General features: G+C 39.8%; 1 protein-coding gene across 3 annotated transcripts in view; it reads left to right on the top strand.

The window, feature by feature from the left end:
• The window catches only part of LOC140936471 (uncharacterized), a 29,530-nt gene extending 9,178 nt beyond the window's left edge, over window positions 1-20,352 (top strand). The window contains exons 7-29 of one of the 3 annotated variants that reach the window (XM_073385943.1): window positions 1-93; window positions 740-826; window positions 1,386-1,477; window positions 2,167-2,379; window positions 2,921-2,989; window positions 3,947-4,064; window positions 4,798-4,947; window positions 5,643-5,709; window positions 5,999-6,128; window positions 6,279-6,319; window positions 7,170-7,308; window positions 7,983-8,086; window positions 8,950-9,055; window positions 10,997-11,147; window positions 12,016-12,085; window positions 12,342-12,408; window positions 12,489-12,580; window positions 13,124-13,253; window positions 13,526-13,567; window positions 14,158-14,262; window positions 14,648-14,953; window positions 16,048-16,653; window positions 18,379-20,352. The exon at window positions 1-93 is cut by the window's left edge and continues 56 nt beyond it. In XM_073385943.1, coding sequence (XP_073242044.1) covers window positions 1-93; window positions 740-826; window positions 1,386-1,477; window positions 2,167-2,379; window positions 2,921-2,989; window positions 3,947-4,064; window positions 4,798-4,947; window positions 5,643-5,709; window positions 5,999-6,128; window positions 6,279-6,319; window positions 7,170-7,308; window positions 7,983-8,086; window positions 8,950-9,055; window positions 10,997-11,147; window positions 12,016-12,085; window positions 12,342-12,408; window positions 12,489-12,580; window positions 13,124-13,253; window positions 13,526-13,567; window positions 14,158-14,262; window positions 14,648-14,953; window positions 16,048-16,653; window positions 18,379-18,492 — 3,092 coding nt within the window. In that variant the 3' untranslated portion in view covers window positions 18,493-20,352. Of the gene's footprint in view, window positions 94-739; window positions 827-1,385; window positions 1,478-2,166; window positions 2,380-2,920; window positions 2,990-3,946; window positions 4,065-4,797; window positions 4,966-5,642; window positions 5,710-5,998; window positions 6,129-6,278; window positions 6,320-7,169; window positions 7,309-7,982; window positions 8,087-8,949; window positions 9,056-10,996; window positions 11,148-12,015; window positions 12,086-12,341; window positions 12,409-12,488; window positions 12,581-13,123; window positions 13,254-13,525; window positions 13,568-14,157; window positions 14,263-14,647; window positions 14,954-16,047; window positions 16,654-18,375 lie in introns of all 3 variants that reach the window. The other 2 variants (XM_073385942.1, XM_073385944.1) reach the window with 2 other exon arrangements.
• Window positions 20,353-21,301: the final 949 nt, after the last annotated feature.

Below are 21,301 nucleotides of genomic sequence, written 5' to 3'. Positions count from 1 at the left end.
CAGTTCAGAAAACACTTCAAGAAGAAGTTAACAAAGCTATGCTGGGAGACATACCTGTAGATCGCTACTTGTACTCCTTTGAGCAAACACAAGGTACGAAATAAGAGATCGGAGACCCGAAAATTATAAAAGGCAAAGCAAAGAAGAACGGGAGAGAACCGAACCAGTACTAGGAAATACTTTCTGGCCAATCAGGAGCGAGCATTTCAAATTTTTCCAGAACTGGTTCAGTATTAAAGGAATTAAATATATCTGAGCCATCCTGTTGTTGGTGTAATCTGATTAGCGATTTCGCCCGAAATGAGGGGTAATTTAGGTCACTGTGATTTTGTAGCAATTTTGCAGCATTGCAGTTTTACATGATCAAGCGGTATGCGGTTTTTATAAATTTTGTTGTTGTTGTTGTTGTTGTTTTTTTTTGCGGTGTCGCGGATTTTTATGTTTTTCAGTGCGAATTTGCGGTTGTTTTCCGCCCCCTCCCGCTACGCCCCCCTCTTAAATGTCCCGTTTCTCACCAGTTAGCTGCTCCTGAATTTTAAAAAATGTCGTAGTTATCAATACCACATAGATATTTGTTAATGCCAATGTAACCTTAAACGTCTCTAGGTCGACTGTAAACTGTTACAAATAGCTAGCAACCTATAAAATGTGTATCCTCTCAGAATATTTCTGTAGAAATGCTAGACGTTCGTTATTTATAGGATACTTTATCGACCTTTGATTGATTTTCTCCAATCAGCTTGCCCGTCTGTTTATGAGAACGTCACGTGGAATAATGCAGCTGATGGTGCTACCGATGTCCAGCCTTGTCCCAGGGGACTCCCAGGTTAGTTTATTTGCCAATTTCAGAGCTATCCCTAAGCCTCCTTATTAAAGCCAATCCTAGTGAACAACCGTTCTTCTGAAAATAATTAAATAGGCCTGCCCTAAGCCTCAGTTTCAAAGCGAGGCCAAGTGCGAAACCATTGATATGAAAATGGGTTATTACAGCAAGGGGCCCAAAATTGTGACCGCTTTTGATTTATTCACATTCTTTCGTACAGATTTAATCCAATCAGAAGCCAGCTGCAAACTGTCCTCGACTTCTGATTGGTTAATGTCTGCATGAAAGAATGTGAGTTAATTAAAGGAGGTCACGCAAATTAAAAATCATTTTTGCAAGAATGGTTCTGCACTTAGCCTCGTTTTGAGAGTGAGAGTTTTTGAAACTTGGAAATGATCTGATAATTTGCACCTCCTGATCTTTATTTGCAAAGTAATAAAGATCAAGAGGAAATCCTCCCGAACTATCAGAATATCTCATTTTTTTCTTCCATCAATTAAATTCGATTAACCCGGAAATTGGAAAGTAGAAAGTGTTACCCATTGTCTTCTTTATTCACCAGGTTTCGCTCGGCGCAACTGTTCGTCTGGGATCTGGTACTATCCGGACTACACAAATTGTAAGACCAGTGACTTTCTCAATCTCAAAAATGAGGTACGTGAAAAATAGTCCTATATATATTCTCCTGTCAAGAAAGAAAAGAAAAAAATCATGATGATAATAATAATAATAATAATAATAATAATAATAATAATAATAATAATAATAATAATAATAATAATAATAATAATAATAATAATAATAATAATAATAATAAACTGTGGATTGTGGGATCTTCTGGATGTAAAGAATGAAGCAGGACTCTTGCTCGCGATCATGTCATTCAGGCCTCAAACCTACGCGACAAGACCGCAAGGTCTTGTGGATAGCAGTAAATCCCTTAACATTTGGTCATTGCTTCACGGCATAGAACCTCACAAACATTTACCTTTGTCGTGTTATGACAAAAAAATGGGTTTCATAACTGAGTTTGGGATTTTCACTTATTACCTCGCGGTCTTGTGGCTGCGGGTTTCCCACAACGTTACCTGAAAAAGCTGTTCAGTTGGACCTCTCACAACGGCTACCCTGGGGACAGACGAAAGTGGCCGTTGATCCCTTTGGTTGCTCCCTCGCTTAGTTATTATTTTTTTTGTTAATGTAACTAAGTGGAAGCATCTAAATAAATATAAAGAAAGAAAATGTATGGACCGTACACCGAAAACAAGTGGCCGTTAGTTGTAAAGAAGTGGCCGTTAGTTGAGGTTATTTTCATCGTTCATAAGACATGTTATTCGTTGCAGATAAACCAGTCAGTGTCTATCGAAAATAACAAGGATAAAACAGAGAAAGATATCCTAACAGGTCTTAAAGATCTCTTAAACTTGACAACGCCGAACGAAAACTACGCAATACTCGCTGGAGACCTCGTCACAAGCACAGAAATACTAAAACTAGTTGTGGATTACACGACACGTGCAAATGAAGACAGTGTAGGCACTATCGAAGAAGTAAAGGTAAAAAAATCATCCCTGCTACTCCTAGCTGTTGTTAAGTAAGTGCGTAAGTGTTTTATTGCTAAAGTAAGTGAGTAAGTACGTTTGGGCGTACGTGATGGGACTGAGTGAGTGAGCAAGCAACTGAGTATTTTTTTGGTAATGGCAATAACTCAGCAATTGCTGCACCTTGCCTTCATGCTGAGGCAGGCTGAGTACTTAGGGAGAGCAAGGATAGCGCCGGCAGTGGTGAGAGCACTCGCCTCCCACCAATGTGGACTGGGTTCAAATCCCAGCGTCGACGCTTATGTGGGTTGAGTTGTGTTGTTGGTTCTCTCTCTTGCTCCGAGAGGCTTTTCTCCGGGTACTCCGTTTCCCCTCTCCTTACTATTTTCTAAATTCCAATTCTACCAGGGTTGGTAGACGAAGAACCACTTAGTGGATATGCTACCTCTAAATCGTTATTAATTAATTAATTAATTCATGTATTTACAGCCCACTTGCACTTGAAGCTCAGGAAATAGTTCTTTGGTTTTTTGACATGATTATGATTTCTCGACAGAACATAGTCGAAGTGGCCAACAACATCCTTCATCAGCATAATGAACAGGAGTTTATCGTCGCACAAAAGGTATTTTAAAATTTGTCGGCTTCAGGTGTTAGGCCTTACCATAGTGGTTTTCTCTCGAGCTCTGAACAATTGAACACTGACACTCCGTACAGGAAAGTCCTCGAATTTCAGTGCTAACATTATCCAACCCAGATTCTCAAGCGCCTAAAAGAAGCAAACACAGAAAGACCTTCAGGATAAAATTGCTCATGTTGTGGCTCTTTTTTGCAGTGAATGGAGTCCTTGGAAAAATGGGAAATGGGTCCTTGAAAGTCCTTGAAAAGTCCTTGAATTTTTTGTCCAAAAAAAAGGGTACGAACCCTGAAACGTAACCTAAGAATGAAAAGGGTTACTCTGGCTACATCCGCCCAAGGCAGGTGAAATAGAATGGCAATGTAGCCTGAATAAAAAGGCTGCATTTGGCGACGCCATTACCGGCTTCTCGACTGCCACTGCAGAAACTCCGTGATGATGACGTGTTACTTCCCAGATATGGGTAGTGCTTCTGTTTGGTTGAAGCAAATGGCCCTTGCGGGCACGATACAGGGAACGAGCGAGAACTATTATTTGAGCTAACTTTCAAGTCACCAAGAATATTTTTGTCTCGGTTTCGTCTTCTTACTTGTAAGCAACTACTGCGTAACCTTTTTAGAGGCCTTCAATTACTTAATCCGGAAAAATCTCGTAAAATATGTTAACATTTTCCGTAAACTGTAAGTCTGCAGGTTGGACAAAACAACGAAGACAATGACGTCAGCTGTCTGACGTCAGCCTCCGACGGATCTTAAGACACAACCAACCATGCGCGCGTAGTATCTGGTACATTGAAATAAACATTGAATATTCTTCCGTTTTTGTTCATGAACAAAAATCACGACCATGCATTTGCAGTTGCCGAGGCTTATGATTGATGCTTAAGTGCCGAAGCTTCGACGACTGATATTGGCTCTTACACTTCACTCGTGTATTTCTTTGCAGGTGTTACAGACGGCATCGAAGTTTATCTTGGCCCTCGAGAAATATGGTCTCCAATCTGCGCAGGTCGCTTCCATCAACGCAAAGAGGAATCTCAAGATATTTATCACTGAATATGTTGGTGAGTAGTAATAGTATAAAACAATTTACTACCTTGAGTAGATCGTGCACACTCCTCACTCTAGTCTCTCCCTAGTTGGCAGGGTTCATACAGAGTCTTGAATTCTTGAAAAAGTTCTTGAAATTTGCCCAGCAATTTTCCAGACTTGGAAAAAGTCTGGAAAATAGAGATAAAGTCTGGAAAAATTGTAAACAGTTTTTTTTTTTCAAAGCCACAACAATTGCTATATAACTGATTTTTTTTTTTGCCTTGGTCAAATATTATTCAATCTCGGCCTCGCACGTTTCTAGTGCGTCGTGAAAAAAAAGTTGTTCCTGTTGTTTTGAGGTGTGTGTTGAACACCTATTTGATAGGATTGAATCTGTAAAAAGAATGTTTTGTTTTGGAAAGAGGTCTGGAGAAAGAGTTGGGTAAATTACTATTTTTACTTTTTCTTTTCTTTTTTTTTACGCAACATAAAGAATCTAAACCATCTTCTTCATCATCATTTAGGGACACACGCGGAAAATAGCTGCCCCAACACCTTGAGACACAAATCATACCTGCTTCATACTTTTAAAGAATGTTACCGCCTGCGGTAATCTAGAAAATTTAGGAATTTTTTCCTTCTACCTCTCCTTTTTTGAAGTATGAACACATAACTCAATTTTAATCGCAGGTGATCGACCATCGTCTCTAAATATAACATTCACTGATTTACGTTTTCTCATATTTAAAATTTTTACTTTGATAGTTATGGGTGCCGGTGTAGCTAATCCGGAGACGATATCAGAAGACGTCATATTTCCAAATTACAACTGGCTCGACTTAGCAAGGGTCAAAGAAGAGTGGAATGTGACCACCTTTGTGGTGTTAAGCACGCAGATGATCAAGGACATGAAAGATATGGAATCTTATAATGGTACGATAATTATATCAATATAATCGAAACTGATTAGTTTTAGACGGCTCTTATTTGACTGCTTAATTAGCACATCTGTTGCGGTACCAGATTGTCTGGTTTGACCTGTCCGAGCACCAGGAGCTTGCAATCGGCGAGTTAAGCAGGCAATGAAAATTAAGCTTCCTTCATTTGCCTATGCTAACCAATCAAATTGAAGCTAGAGACTGTCTGGTCCAATGACCTTCACTAAGGTATGTTCAAGTACCGGTTTCTTTTTTTCATTTAGTTTGTTTATTTGTTTTTTTAATTGAACAATCGGATTACAATTTTATTATAACGATGTTATGGATGGCGTTCATACGAGTTTCACAACAGTTTAAATTTTTTTGCTTTGGAAAGTTTACTGTAAGTTGATGTCGTAACAAGGTGAAATTAATGTACTTACATTTATTATTCTATTACTGCGTCTCTCGCATTTTGTTACTGACACAATCATTAGGCCAGTAATAGGACTTAAGTCCTACAACTCGGACAGGTTGAAGTTAACTTCCTGAATTTTGCTCAACTCTGTCCTACTTTGTCCAGTTACCATGGCTTACTATGTCGTAGCTTAAAAGTGTCGAAATTTCTCATCACTGGTTTATTTGTTATCAAAGCACTTAACATCTAACAATCTGATTTTATTTTTGTACCAGGTAAAGATGGAATCAAAATTGCGGCCTTTTTATACAGGACACTGACAAGGATTCTGTCGTTTGAAAGGTAAGTTTGGCGTGCGGGGCCGGCTTGTTCAAAGCTGGGTTATGATAATCCAGGGTTAGTGCGAAATTGGAATTAAGATATGAAAGCCGCTTAAAAAACCAAATTCAGCTTAATTCTTTTTGTCTGTAATTTGATGACTGGATGATACTGAACTAAAAAGAATAGAGAAAGTCATGCGAGAAAATGATCTTCAACTGAAAAGAAAAAGAGAAGAAACAATGCCCTGGGACGTATTGATATATCTGGTTTGAGTGATTCGCTTATTTTAATGGCGTTGTTTTTTTGGTAGTGCGTACAGTGACAAGGGTCTTAACTTTGAAGTCAACTCGGCGGTGATTTCGGCCTCCACGGACCCGAAACCTCCTACAAAATTGAACGATCCTGTCATCATTGCCTCAAGTAACCTCCAGGAAATGGCTGTAAGTTGACGTAAAGAAATTAAAAACCATATTCAATATATATTTTTGTATTTTATTAGCCATATTTATTATTTATCTGTCATTTTTTACATCTTTATGCGCGTTTAAAATAAATTTCGTTGTTTTTTATTTTATTTTCCTTATGTCTAGGATAATGATCAACCGATTTGTGCATTTTGGGACTTCAATTTGTAAGTAGCTCCCGTTAACTTTTCACATGTACAAAATTATGTAACTAAACTAGGAGAATAAACAGAGACCAAAGGAGTGTGTTCGAACTGTAAATTGATAGGTTATGTACGACCTACTGATTTTATTTGTTATGCTGTGATTTTCTTTCTTCGCCCTAAATACTCTGAAGACCAGTCTTCACGTGAATAATGCGTTTGGCTCATTTGTTTACGTTGGCAAATTTACAAAACTACCCCACCTACACAGCACCGCCGTTTCTTTAGCGACTGACCAGATTACGCGCTGAAGTTGGTTTTCAATCTTAGCAGTGTGAAATGTTTTTATCAACCAATGATATTTTACATATATTACAGTATGTTGCAGCACTGCTTCTTGAGTTTTCTTCTTCGTTCTATAGTCCTGTCTTGCCGCGCGATAGAAACCCCTGCCTAGATACCTCTGCTTTAGGTGAATTAACAAGTAGTGGAAGTTACCTTTTGGGTTCAAGACTAGAGAGCTAAATAAGATTCTGAGACGAGGACTACTACGAGTTTTTAATAATACTGAATACTGCTCACGCGTGAACCAGCGTCATTTTGGCGGGAAAACGTGATAGTCGTCGTTATCTACTACAAGCGAGAATGTCGTAGTGGCGGGAACAAGTTATCAAATGTAAGAAGTTTTATCTTTTTGCTATCGGGAGAGGGCTTAACCTCCTTCAGTATAAATAACCGTACTAAATTTTTGGCGAAAAAAAGGAAAACGAAACTTTTCCGGGCTGTCTTTATTTTTGAGAGCACACGCAAAAACTTCCTCAAATCTAAAGTTCTCTATTATTGTTACAAATGTACCGATTGTAACTTTACGCAGGAATGCCCCGCATGGAGGGTGGTCTGAGGAAGGCTGCAATACAACTAACTACAACACCCTGCGAACAACGTGTCAGTGTGATCACATGACTAATTTTGCCGTTTTAAGAAGTAAACCTCTTCCCCCCGTGGCGATCACGGTAAGTAGTCAGTGCGTAACTTACGCTTTTATGTTTGCCTCGTAGTGCTCAGTTCAGAACAAATTGTGTATTTAAGTGTTTACTAAAAACGAGTGAGGAACACATGATTGACAACTGGAGTGAATAGAGAAAACGTTCCCATTTTTAATATCGTCTTTAAGGGCTGAAGTGATTTTCGCGTTATAAAAAGGGAACCAGAAGAAACTCATACTCAGTAACAGACGGGCGTGGTTTATTCCGCCAATGAACTGAACAGAACTCGAACCAGATGGGCTGGGTGATAGCGTTGTGGGGAAGGAAGAGGGATAGAGGAACACGCGATGTTGTAAACATTTTATTCAAATGAATCGCCTTCCCTTGAGTAGTTCTTGCGCGTTGTAATCTTGTAATTTCATTTTTTTCCAAAGTTATATTTGAAATTTTTCTTAACTTTGATCCTGCACATTCTGGGTCAACAAAATAATGGGAGCTTCCCGGCCAGTCAGTAGTACAGCAGTACAACTAAAGGATGCACGAACAAAAATTCTCCGCAGTATTTAATCGAAAGCCTGATTTAGAGTTAATGCAGTTGAACCATCTTGAACATACAGAACATAGAAATGACGTAAAATGTTCCGGTTACAGTATGATTAAACTACTTTCTTTACTTTGCATTTATTTGTTTTGTTCTACAGGCAACAGGCTCCACAAGTGACTTTATGCATTGTATTTATATTGCTTGTTGGATTATCATCGCATTTGCTGGACTCACGTTTTTTATTCTTTTGATTGTTTGTTGGTAAGAACCTCTTAATGTATTATGCAGCTTCCACGATCGTACCTTAATTAATCACCCTGCTGGACATTGATAGGTGGTGCTGTTTTGTACACCCTTCAGTGTTTATGAATGTTAAACTGTGATACTCTTCTTAGATTTCTGGCTTAAGTTGGTCATTTTGAGTTGTGATTTTGAAAGTTGGTTAATTTTGTGGAAAGTTGTTTTGCGCTCCTTGCTAAGTTACGAAAGGCTGTCTTGTAAATTTCTCAACGGTACGTTTTTATGTAGCTGTCTGTTGCGGGCTCTCTAGAGCGCACTGAATCTTCTCGCCTGAGAATCACTTCCACTTGGTACTTTTTATCATGCTGTTCAAGGTTAGGCTGCGCCACGGATGAAACTAAACTCTGGTAAAGTCCGTCTGTGAAAGAGCGCCGAAATCTTTGTTAGGAGCCTTCACCTATGTATCAAGATTTAAGTACGCGCTATTGATTGGCCTGTTAAAAAAGCCATTGTCGATTTGCCAATCAGGATGAAAGGTGATTGGAAACGCACTTCCGGTAATTCGTTGGGTCCCGGTAGGGGGCCCGTCAAAGGCGCAGGCTAGACGCAGGCTAGACGCTGGCTATAAACCTTGTTAAATTTAATGCTTAAGAAAAAGCTGTTCAGGGTTGATATCACTCAGCCGACTTGAAACATTGTTCCCTCAATGTCACAAGGGTAGGAGGGGTCTGTGACGATGACGTCATATAACGTCATTTATCCGACAAGCCGCTATATTTGATCCACTAGTTTGTTTGTTACGATTTTTGCTTTCCTTGTGCTGGGTGTATGGGATGAATTGTGTGAATTTCATCCTAATTTTGCGTATGTATTTTTGCCTCTAGTTGGTTGAAACCCGATCGAACATGGGCGATGCACATGTGTGTTTGTGCTTCTATTATTGTCACCTTTGTTTTAGTCCTTTTTGGTCTGACGTCTTATAACGACTTGGTAAGATCACAATTTATACATGGTATTATTCAAGTTTTTTAATGGTAAAAATCAATTCTTTTGCCACGCCCTGCTATCGAATTATGTGAAACATCAGGCGAATCGACGGGATACCAAATGCTACCATCTACAGCCTCACAGAAACAGCTCCTCTTATTAAAAGAGTCAGACTTCGGCAATTGAGTTTGCTTGGTCACGTGCTCCGCTTGCCTGAAAATGAGCCTGTCATAGAATTTGCAATGTACAGTCAACTCTCTCTAAGACGGACTCCTTTGGGACCGGCACTAAGTGTCCGTCTTAAAGGGGCGTCCGTCTTATAGAGAGTCAAATAAAAGGGGTAAATAAATGCAGGGACCAACTCTAAGTGTCCGTTTTTCAGAGGTGTCCGTCTTATAGAGGTGTCCGTTAAGAGACAGTCGAGTGTATGTTCCCTCTTCATTGTTTTCTGGGGGATCTTGAAAGCTTGCTAAATGACAATCAGCTGTTGGAAATGGCTCAAGACCGCTTTCGGTGGAGGAAACTTGTGGTCGACTGCTTTGGAGCCGAATGATGATGATGAAGATATCATTTTTTACAATACCGTAAATCTTCTATTAAAAGACAATCAGGGGGGCTTATTTATTTCACGCCCATTTGAGGGGGGGGGGGGGCTTAATAGAGACAGGGGGGCTCATTTGAGAGGGAGGGGGACGATGGTATCAGTTCTCCATAAAGAACTAGAATACAAATTGGAGAAGCTCAAGAACAAGAAGGTTCGAGGTCATGCAGCTGAGGATCAGAAGCAAATCTGAACTTCCAGTTGGTAAATAAACCATCCTGGATAAGTCCACGCGAAGTTTTACACGCATGATTGATTAGTACAGTCTCTCATTTATTAGTGAAGAATAATCAGGGGAGGGGAGGGGAGGGGAAGCTTATTAACTTTTTTCCCCTGAAAAGGAGGGGCTTATTAGAGGGAGGAGGCTTATTTGAGAGGAGGGGCTTAATAGAGGATTTACGGTATTGTTATTACATCCTTACAATCCTCTCTGATATATGAATTGTCAATTTTTTGTTTGTTGGAGATGAAGGGGCTATGTCATGTTCAGTTTACATTAAGTTTTTGGTCAAAGCTGAGCAACTGAATTATTACTAGTTATTCTCACTCATCTTTTGTCATATTTGGAACTCTAAAAGAGAGATATCAAATGACTCTACCAAAGTGGAAATAAAGCATGATTGTTTTTTAGTCACAACACACAAGAGTTTAACTTGAAAAAATGGCCCAATTTTTTCAAGTTGCAATCCGTTTTCATTCGGGTCATCGAAAGCCAAAGATGTACACTTATAGTTGAGTTACATTAGCAAAGTAGTCTTAGGTAAAACTGACAAAGATTATTTCAGGGTTTTCTTTGACTGTCGTTCTCTGTTCATTCTACAAAAATGTTAGTTGTTTCACGCCAGTTTTATACAAAAGAATTATTTTGAGCTGTTTTTATCTGCCTATTTTCTTTTTTGGGAAAATTCTCGACTTGAATCTGACGTTTTCCGTTTGCCGTAAACGTGACTCCAACTCTCTTTAACCCTTTAAGTCCCAATGGTGACCAACATCAATTTTCTCCTAACAATATCCATACGTTGTCAGGAGATAAGTTGTGAGAATTAATAAAATGATCGCCAAAGAGAAAATGCTTTGATCTTTTATTAAACTCTCTCAACTTATCTCTAAGGAAATGCATGAATATCAGTGTGGAGAATTTGTATGTGGATATTGGGGCTTAAAGGGTTAATACCCTATGTGATGCCAGACCCCTACCACAATCAAATACAAATTTGAATCGAACGATTCACTCTGAAGGTAGATTTGAATGGATAAAACCGAAAACCGAAATTTTGATAACCAAAACCGTTTGCTAGTTAACAGCGTGTTTTCTCAGTTCTTTGTCGTTCTTCCTTTTTTAGGTATTGTGTAACCTCTACTCGTTTTTGGCTCACTATTTCTATTTGTGCGCGTTTTCGTGGATTTTAACCGAGAGTATTTACATGAGAATCTGGGACACCATTGATGGACCAAAGAAAAAGTACTGGATTGGTTATTTCTTGCTCGGCTGGGGTGAGTACTGAACACTATTCTTACGATTCCTGAATACTTGAAAGTTACCTAAAGTTGATTGAGGTTCAACTTAATTTTTACGTTTACGCGCGAGCTTTTATTCACTGCCTCTGTTTTACTTACGCGCGCAAAGTTTACGTGCGTACGCAGTTAAAAATTACGCGGCAGTGGAAATCCACCTTTACCTTGACCCTGAATCTCTCATATTGACCCCATGAGTCAACACTTTCTCTTGTAAGGTTTGTCATAAAGAAAAATTGAAGCGCCTAGTACAGAATATGTTAAGCACCTTTTACAGAGCCTCATGAATGATAAAGCAAGCACGGGTTAATAAAATCTATTCATACGATAGTCAAAGATTTTAATATGCCGGTTTACCTTAAACAAATACCTTCCGCAAGTGTATAAGATTATTTAAAACATTCTTGGTCACTTGCCGCCCAATAATTGCAATCTACGGATATGAATACGAACTCTCTAGACTCAGTTGGAAGGCGGGCTTGGATAGCACTGAGGCGCACCAGGATCATCGGGTTTGCACCCCATTTCACCTTGAGCAAGGACCACGTACTAAAATGCTTTGTAAACTACAATGCCGGACAAAAGTAGTGCGACAACAGCAGTTCATTTTAATGTTCAGAAACGATGGTTTTCCCCTTTGCGAAATACCCCTCGTCTCTCTATTTAGTGTTGAGATATAATAGAGAACAAATAGGCGCAAAAAAACTTTAGTTTTGTTCAATATTGGGCATGGAGGGGTGGGGGAAGAAGGAATAAAGAGGATAAAAGAAGCAGCCTTCCCAACACTTTTGATGATGATTTTAGTGGACAAAGATGACGGTTTTTTTTATTGTTTGTTGTCTTCAAGGCTTACCTGGCATTCCAATGGTAATTACATGGTTGATCGTCAAGCTTACTAAATTCGAAAGCTATATGTCGTAAGTATAGCTGTTCCATACTTTCTGAGAGGTGCAGGTTAAAAGTAAAACATGTTTTAGTGATTAGAACTGTAACTGATGTCTTGTCTCACTTGGGAAAAACAAAGCCTCATCAACCTTTGTGAATCCGCGAAACCCGCAGAATAGTATTATATGTGAATGCCGAATACACATAGGCGCGGTTCTTCTTATTTGTAAATAATGTAGATTTTCCTTATTTGAGAATAATCATATCTTACTTTAATTTTAAAAATAGGTGTTGGATGTCTATATTCAATCCTTTGATGTGGGTGTTCTTTGCTCCGGCAGTTTTTTTATTCCTGGTATGTAATATTTTTGTTTCTCAGAGTACTGGTAACAAACGTTGCTGACTTGTCTTACAAGTTTTTTCCATTTTCTGCAGATCGCTTGTATTGTCTTTTTGAGAGTATGGAGAGCAATCACGGGTCTACCAAGACAAGGCCTCAAACAATATTATTACAACACAAGATTCAGGTATCACCAATCAACCCTTCCCTCAAACCGACAAGGCCTTGTTCTGCTCAAATTGGGCGTGGAGCCGCAACCCTATCTCGGTCAGTGCTACTTGACTGCCTTGAAATGCGGCCATTTGTAGCACTTTTTGGAAAGATTAAAAACACTTGCACGATGTTGAACTTTGTATTTATATAATAATTTATCAATTTGAAACCTAGTTCTTAGATACATTGCATGAACAAAAGCAAACCTGCTTTTCCCGAATAAGCTTCAGATTTGTAAGACTGCTCTTACAAGTTTAAGGGCGACAGAACAATCCCTTTGAAATTGAGTTCAATTTCGTGTTGTGTTGTTGAGGATTTTGTTTTTAATCTGTCATGTCTAAAAAGGCCCACTTATCGCAAACTCACTAAAACCGACAGGTCTTAAACAAGAGTAGAGATCTGCGCCCAAACAGTAAAAAAATAGGGCTTTGAATTAAACAGTGTACAGAATTCCATCCAAACCTTAGTTCGTCATTTTCACTGTAAATGAAAGTGGTCATTTTTTGTCTTTTTTCAGAGTTCAAATTCGTTACTGTATTATTCTTATGGTCATGTTTATCGTCACGTGGCTGGTGGGAATTCTTCTGGTTCAATACTATTGGAAGGCCTTGTTGTGCATTTTGTTTATCATATGCTGCGTAATCACGGTTAGTGTCACACATTCTTCATGGGCTTATAGTGTTTAGGGGTTGTTCCAGATATCTGTGTTACTTTTGCTTTCGCCCTCTTACACTTGTTATTAGACCCACTTTTGCCTTTAATGTCAATTTGCTAACTTTTGCCTGCTTGACGCAGACTGCCCACCACGTCTTTTAGCCTGAAATTTCCCTTTTTTTCCGTTAGTAGGTTCAACTTAGATAAATGAGAGTATTTAGTAAATAAGAGTGTTTCTGATGTGTGAATTGGTTTCTGTTTTCAGGGATTCATGATTTTGTTATTTTACGTCATCATGAATAGACAGGTTAGACATGCCATTTTGTAATTTGTATCGTTGCGGTACATTTATTTTCCTATTAGTTAGGCACCCTAAATCACTATGGAATCAGTGAACACTTTTCATTCAACTAAGTTATTCTTGATTTTACTCCCGGACCATGTTCCCCAAAATACAGAGCCCCATCAATCGATATAACAACCCCACACAACCCACAATCCCTTGATTCGTTTTGACAAGAGCTCATGCTCAATCCTCTTCGCGGTGGTAAATTTACTTTATGGACTCATCTGAGAAAACCAATCTTTTTGTTTCACCCTCTTCCTCCCCTCCCCACCACACACACACTCCAACAGAGCTCAACGGTTTCTTTAAAAAGCAACCTCTACATTTGGCGTTACAGGGGCGGATCCAGGATTTTTTTTAGGAGGGGGTGCACTCGTCTCTTGCTCTACTTCAACACCAATAAACCACTTTTTTTTTTTTTTTTTGCAGAATATCATTTGTATTAGAAAACCGCGGGTCATCTCGGGAGGTGGGGGGGGGGGGGGTGCGCACCCCCTGCACCCTCCCCCTAGATCCGCCCCTGCGTTACCATTGTTTCGTTTTATTTTCAGGTTCGCGATGCTATTAAGAGTTGCTGTTGTTACTGTAGACGAGGCCGCCGAGGAAACTACTGGGTGCGCGGAGAAGAAGTATCTATAAGGCAACCTGAAGAAGAGGTTAGAGAATGCGTTATTCGTGTCTTCATTTCGTATCTTTCTTAACTGTCAACATAAAAACCCTGCCTTACTTGAATCATATATGCTGCAAGCAGTGACAGAAGCCATCGCGAATAAGCCATTTCGTATTTCCATTTTTCGGTACAAGAGATTTGTAACAACACTTTTGCTTATTCTTGTTTCGGAATACTCTCGATAGAACGCACCCTTAACGTCTTCTTGGCATATTTAAGGCCGTTATATTTTTCCTGAGTCAGTCTGTTTTAGGTCACGTGCATTGTATATCATCATAATAAATTAACTGCAAGAGTCATCGGAACAGAAACCAGGCATTACGCCTTTTAGGGTTATCGGGTATTTATTGTTCGCTTCTTTGCTTTGTCAGTATCGGCAGCAACAGAGGCTGCAAGAACGGGAATGGTTAGTCCCTGAGCGCATGGAGCAACAAGAACAACACCCAGACATGGATGTGGACGGTGATGACAAGTCTCACGAATACGAGGAGCCCTTCTTACGACAAGAAGCGAGGCCTGTTCTCATGTATGAGGGAAAACGATCGCTAGACTCTTCTACAGAGAGTTTCGATCCGCTGTACGATAGGGTGACAAAGTCGTCAGCTGTTGCTGTTGAGGTACAGCCTGGTCCATCGACTGAACAGGAGAAAAGTAAGACAGAACCAGTGTATGCTCAGGTAAAACGCTTAGAAAATTCCTTTTATACAATGGCGTAAACCCAGAATAACCAAAATAAATAAGACGTATTTCTCAAAGAAATAGATTAAGTGCGTTTCTTGTGATAGGACTTAGACCTCGAAAATCTATTTAATATAAACCTTCGCTGTGGCTCAACTTACCATGACTGAGTTTGAATATGTTGTAGTTAATTTTTTTTTCATCTCAGGTAATTTTTATTTTTCCGTTGTTTCAACTTCCTCAGCATACATTACCATACCCAGATCAGCCTGAAACAAAGGAAAAATAATTAACTACAGCATACTAACTACAACATATATCTAGTACAGTACGTGCTCCCGTGTTTGATTTAAGTTTGAGTCGTAAGTGAAACTCCCAAGTATAATATTTACTCAAGATGTAGGACTTCGAAAAACAATGAGTAAAAACCTTTGTATAAAACCATTGTGGAGACGTTATTTTAAGAGGGCAACAGTAGTCTGCGAGCAAGCTCTCCGGGGCGCTCTGGCGGCGGGGCGGTAAAAAGGAAGGAGAGCTTGCAACTACGTCGTTGGAATTTGAATTCCACCTCCAATTCCCCTGTAGCTCCCGGTCGACTGAGCTGTCAGATTTCCACCCATCAGCGCGAATGTAAACGGAGACAGAAAAACACGTTCCAAGGGTAATAACGTCATTACTGTCATCTCCGCCAATCAGCATTTCGCATCTGATTTTTCGATGCAGATATTCAAATTCCAGAGAGGTAGTTGCAGGGTCTTTTTCCTTTTCGCTCCCTGCCGCCAGAGCGCCCCGAGGAGCTTGCTTGCAGGCTAGGGTAACACTTGACAGGGTAATACGAGTTGACAGTTATAGTGGGAACTCATAAACTCTATTATGGCCATTAAATAATGCAGACTGAAGTAAACTTTATTTTCCCTGTGGTAAGTTTGAAATAAGCGCCTGAGACGTTTTATAGCGAAAACCATGCACTAACAACAACAGAGCTGACTTCTCATTGGGAGTATGAAGAACGATTAGCTTGGGCACAGTTATTTACACCAAAGCTGTCTTAAGAAACTTCGACTTGACCAATGTGTCTTTTTGTTTTGAGCAGGTTGTCAAACCAAAACGCCTAAGACATCCTGAGTCAGACAGTGATGACGATGATGATGAACTTTTAACTCCCGAGGAGCGGGAAGCCCGCGGGATGCGAGGATTAACTCGTGAACAAGTCATTCGCATGGCCAAGAAATCAGACGCATCTAAGAAAGTTCTGAAAACGTACTACGAGAGTCCCAAAGGAAGCAAGGAAGACTTGGGCGGACCGGTTTACTTGTTGAACCAGGCTGAGATGGATGAAGAACTGAGGCAATTTAGATCGTTCTTTGCTCGAGACAAAACACCTCTCTCATCAGAGCCTACCACAAGCACCCCGAAACCGGACGATGCTTCGTCTACGCCTGGTGGCACCACTTTCAAAAGGGAAACATCGATGCAGGTCCATCAAAGCTACCAGAGGATGGAAAGCACGTCGAGTTCGATATCGCAAAGAACCTTTAGTGCAGCGGAGAGCGAAAGGACGGTCACAAGTGTAAGCTACAAAGAAGAAACTAAATTCGAGCAGAGTGTTGTCAAGGAGGCAGTGATCGATTCTTCTTTACAGGAACTGGAGCAGAGGTGTGATTCGGATGACGACTCACCAAGTAAAGTTACAGCTGTGGTAAGATTACAGACTTAAGGCTTCTAATCGGGCGGCACCCTGCGAGAAGAGCCTCGTTTTGTCTTCTCCTTGATCGAGAAAGAGAAAAAGAAGGCTGGGCTCTGCTGGCAGGGCGCTGGCAGAGATGATAAGAGTTCTCTTGTTTGTTATTGCAAAAATTGATGACAGTGCTCTTGTTTGTCGTTGATTTCACCTGCGATATTAGAGAGCTTTAGACTCTGAGACAAGGACTACGAGTACGCGTGAACCGGTGTCATTTTGGCGCGAAAACGTGATAGTCGTCGTCACTCTATTACGAGTTTTAGTGAGAATGTCGTAGTGGCGGGAACAAGTTATCAAATGTAAGAAGTTTTACCGTTTTGCTAGCGGGAGAGGGCTCAACTTTCTTCAGTATAAATAACCGTACTAACTTTTTTGGTGAAAAAAGTAAAGCCGTGTAATGTTCTTTTTATTATATAGACAAAAAGACATCGATAAAAATAATAGATTTTTATTTGCCAAAAAGTAATTGCGACGGCTCAAATTTACAGTACAGCAATATAAGACATTGTTTCCAATAATCTTGAGAAATAACACTGAGCTGAATAAAGCTCTACAATGACAATGACATCTTAACCCAGCTAGACTTAAGCCAATAAGGCCTCGTTTAATAGCAGCTTTCGACAACAAAAGGCTTTATGAATTGTGATATTTAAGGAATCTAAGGAATCTTACGGTTCCCTGCTGGCAGAGGCATCTTTCCTGACACCCTGCCGAATACCAGGCAAAAGATGCCTTTGCTAGCAGGGAAGCTTTACTAGCGTGTGAGGCCCACGCGCGTCGCGTGAAAGTAGCGGGAGAGTGTTAGCATCTACAACGGCAACGGCAGCGAAAACTTCACTCAAAAAGTGAATTCGCGCTGCTTCAAACGTCTTCGCTCTTATTGCATCTCGTTCAATTTATCAAATGTTTTGAATTGTTCTGGGGTTGAATTCTAAATTAAAGGACTGTATCTAAGTTCGCAAAAAGAAAAATTAAGTCGTTTTCTCGCGTTCACGTCCCTCATAAAACGTGAAATTAGGAAGTTCGACGTCGTAGTCGTGCAACCAAGGCAAAGAAATAAACAAAGAAACGTGATGCACGTGCGAAGTTGTTGTTTTGCCGTTTTTGTTCCTGTCGCCGTAGTCGTTGCTAAAGCTTCCTATTATTGCGCCTCAAAACCGATTTTGAGAAAAAAAACCCGACTGTTTTGCATTCTAATTCGGAGTGAGGATTCTGGGGCGCTTTGCATTTAGGAAAAAAACCCGGAAATTTCGGAGGGAGTAAAAGTGGAATTTCCGATTGGTAAAAAGTTGTTCCATTTGGTCTTAAACCCCAGTACGTCGCGGTGCCTGACCGTGGACCTGGAACTGGTACAAACTACGAGAAACGTAAATGGAACACGACATTCCGTTCGGAAATTCCAACCGGGAAAACGGGACCACCTTTTTAGATTTTCCACTTTTTCTGGGAGTTTTCCAGTGGGACGAACCGACGAAACGTGTTCCATTTACCGCCGAACCATAAATTCCGGAAATTTTGACTAAATGGAAAGCGCCCCTGGTTTCCGATTTTGTTTTCGATCTTGTTTTCAAGAATCCTTATTCTGGATTTTGCCTGGTCAGGAGAGAGAGGTAGTGTCATAAACACGACACCAAACTTAACAATTAACCATTCATAACGAAGTTCATATTTGTTTTTCAGTAGAGTCACGATGATGGTAATCTTCGAGAAAGTCTCTTCAAATATTTTACGTCAACGCATCCTAAGCAGGAGGAAGGGGACGATTGGTGTGAATTACTTGAAGCACTTAAAGAGTAAATATAATTGGAAGTTTGAAACACTTTATCTCGCAAGATACCAGAAAGAAATTACCGAAATAATTTGACGTACATAGCTTATGCAAAATGCTGAACAAGTTATAGGAATATTAGAGCATAAGATAAAGTGAAGCAGTAGAAAAAATGTAGAAATTGTTAATATGCTATCCCAAGTTCATTAGCAATAGGTTCATTAGATGAAAAGTAGATTTTAGTCTTATCTTCAAATGTAGATGCTTCGCATGTATATCTTAGACTTTTGTAGGGTTATGGTAGTTTTCGTACGTATATATATCTTATTTACCGTTATTTCTCTTGTCTGTTCCAACAGTTAATATAGAAACATACTCAAGATATATGCCCACGCGAATTTTTGCCAGACTTAAGTTTTCGTCATTGTTTCTATTGAATCTTTTACTATTTTAGACAAATGTCTCAAACATTTTTCAGATTAAAAATGGATTTGCCCCTATCTTCAGACCTGACTTCCGAGAATCTAACGCCCAACCTATAATACGTGATTCTCTCAAAACTAACCCCTATTTTCAAATCAGGTCCCCTTTGGACGATAAATTCCGCCCGGCATTTACGTTTATAGCTTACTAAGGGCGTGTATCCTCTGTATTGTTGTCAGTCGCCTCTAATCAAAGCATGATACTTAACCTTTGCAATGAATAGTGTCTTCGGAATCCTTAACTGTTTTAATAGTTTAGAAACTGTTTTTGGTTGTTCTGTCTTCCTAGTAAGAATTTTATACAGATTAGAAAACTGATGGTATGTGCCAAGTGCTATACATACGTAAAGAAAATTTTGAATCTTTGAAAAGTTTGTGTTATAGTTAGACGACACGTCAAAAAGTGCGTTTTTGTAATCAGTTACGCGTTCTAAACGTTAACGTTGGCTTTAACTAAGCAACACCATTATATGCAAGCTTCGGGCGTAATAGGCTATGAGCCCGAAAAAAGCAACGATTATGTCTAAAGGATGAACAACTTTAACATCTCTATGAGAGTCTTTGTTGCTGTTGTTTTAATTCAATAAAAGATTTTTTAGTCTTTCTATTCAGTGCATCGGGGCTTTGTGAAAGCATCCTCCAGAGAAACCGTTTTCCAGTAATTTGTAGTATTCGTAGAAAAATTATAACTCTGACGGGTTGCCGAATATCAAGGTTAACCATTTTAAGCGCCTTCATACTTAGCATTTACTTGCGCTTTAATAGTAAGTATGTCAAGCTACACAGTACAGCTGTTACAGGGCCTAGGTCGGACACGTGATTTCAACACTAGCTTGCCAGTCGAATAATAAACTTCTTTAGGGACGGACCATTAGAAAACTTATGGGAAGGGTGGGGGGGGGGGGGGGGGGGGGGTGGGGGGCGGTTGAAGGACACATAAAAAATTCGCGCAAGGGAAAATTAAATGACAAAAAATTCTTGCACGCCAATTAACCCTAAAAAATATTCATGCTATGTCCTAAAAAAAAATTCATACAAGGAATTTGATAACGAAAAAAAATTCCTGCGGCTCGAAAATCCCCCCCCCCCCCCCATAACTTTTCTGATGGTCCGTCCCTTAGCTTGTATGTTTTTTGGTTTTCCCAGTAGGGGTCCCCAGGGGAACTTGACCCATTGTCTTTTCATAAATTATGCGTAGATATGCAGGTGAATAAGACGAAATTCGAAAGAAACAATTCCCTAGAGTATTATCACATGACCTTTATTCAGTGGGAAAACAAGACATGCAAGTTAAAGAAGTTTAGTGACGTAAATATAAATATCACGGCTAGAAAACTGTAGAACAACTCTAAAGAGATATAGCCTGTATGGAACATGAATAGGCAAAAATAAAAATGAATTCAAGCAAACTCAGATTTGGTTTTGTCAACTGAGTTGAAAAGCTAGATTGGCCACTGGGAGACACTCAACAAAGGCTCCGCCCCGAAGTCCAACCCCTTACCCCTTTATACAACTTTTCTGACATAAAAAGTACCCCCTTTCGTTTACCTTACATTGACAAATGGTACCCCTTTTACATAACTAGTTTAAAACCTTGCATCCCTCATAACTGCTGTAAATAAACTGTCTTTTAAACACGAATACATCCTAAAACCGGGAAATTGTCTTTTATTTTCTTTCGTCGCTTGTGGAAATATGTCTGCGTTCTCAGGCCTGTGTCAGGTCAGTCTCAATCCGGTTACACCGGCGGATGGCCAAACGACTTTATCAAATGAGTTATTGTTTGGTTCAAGACTGACTCTAAAACGACACCAGATAATAGAGAGATTTAGAATCACGTTCCCTGACGATAAACAGCCGCAAATGATTTGTACCGCGCGCTGACCAATTTCCCCCTTAGTCGTTTTCTGTTCGTCGCTTCTACTCAAAATTTAGTAAATTCAAGCCAGTTTCATCAATAAGAATTGTTTGAGCTGTTTTTCATTTTCTATTTTGAGAAATTCTCAACTTGAATCTGACGTTTGAAGTGTGTCGTAAACTTGACTCTAAATCTCTCCAATTTCTCTACGCGTGGGCAGTTGTTTAGCACAAGTACGTATTCAGGCACCTTCAGTGCTAACCATGCCAATTCGTGTTGGACATCCAGTTCATTGACTCACCGTTTTAAGATTCTCAGCCCTGGACTCTGCCGCTTCTTACTTTCAGGCAGTTGATAGAAGCCAAGAAGTAGGTCGAACGTAGGCTAAATTTTGACATCAGAGGTAGCATGTTATTGAAAAGCGCACTTAAGAAATTATTATCAGAGAAATTACCATAGCTTCGTGACAAACCGGTTGGCTCCCGGTGTCTCCCGAAC

The sequence above is a fragment of the Porites lutea genome, chromosome 5 (genome assembly GCF_958299795.1).
Source record: "Porites lutea chromosome 5, jaPorLute2.1, whole genome shotgun sequence".
Classification (NCBI taxonomy): domain Eukaryota; kingdom Metazoa; phylum Cnidaria; class Anthozoa; order Scleractinia; family Poritidae; genus Porites; species Porites lutea.
This window is presented reverse-complemented; position numbering and strand designations above follow the sequence as displayed.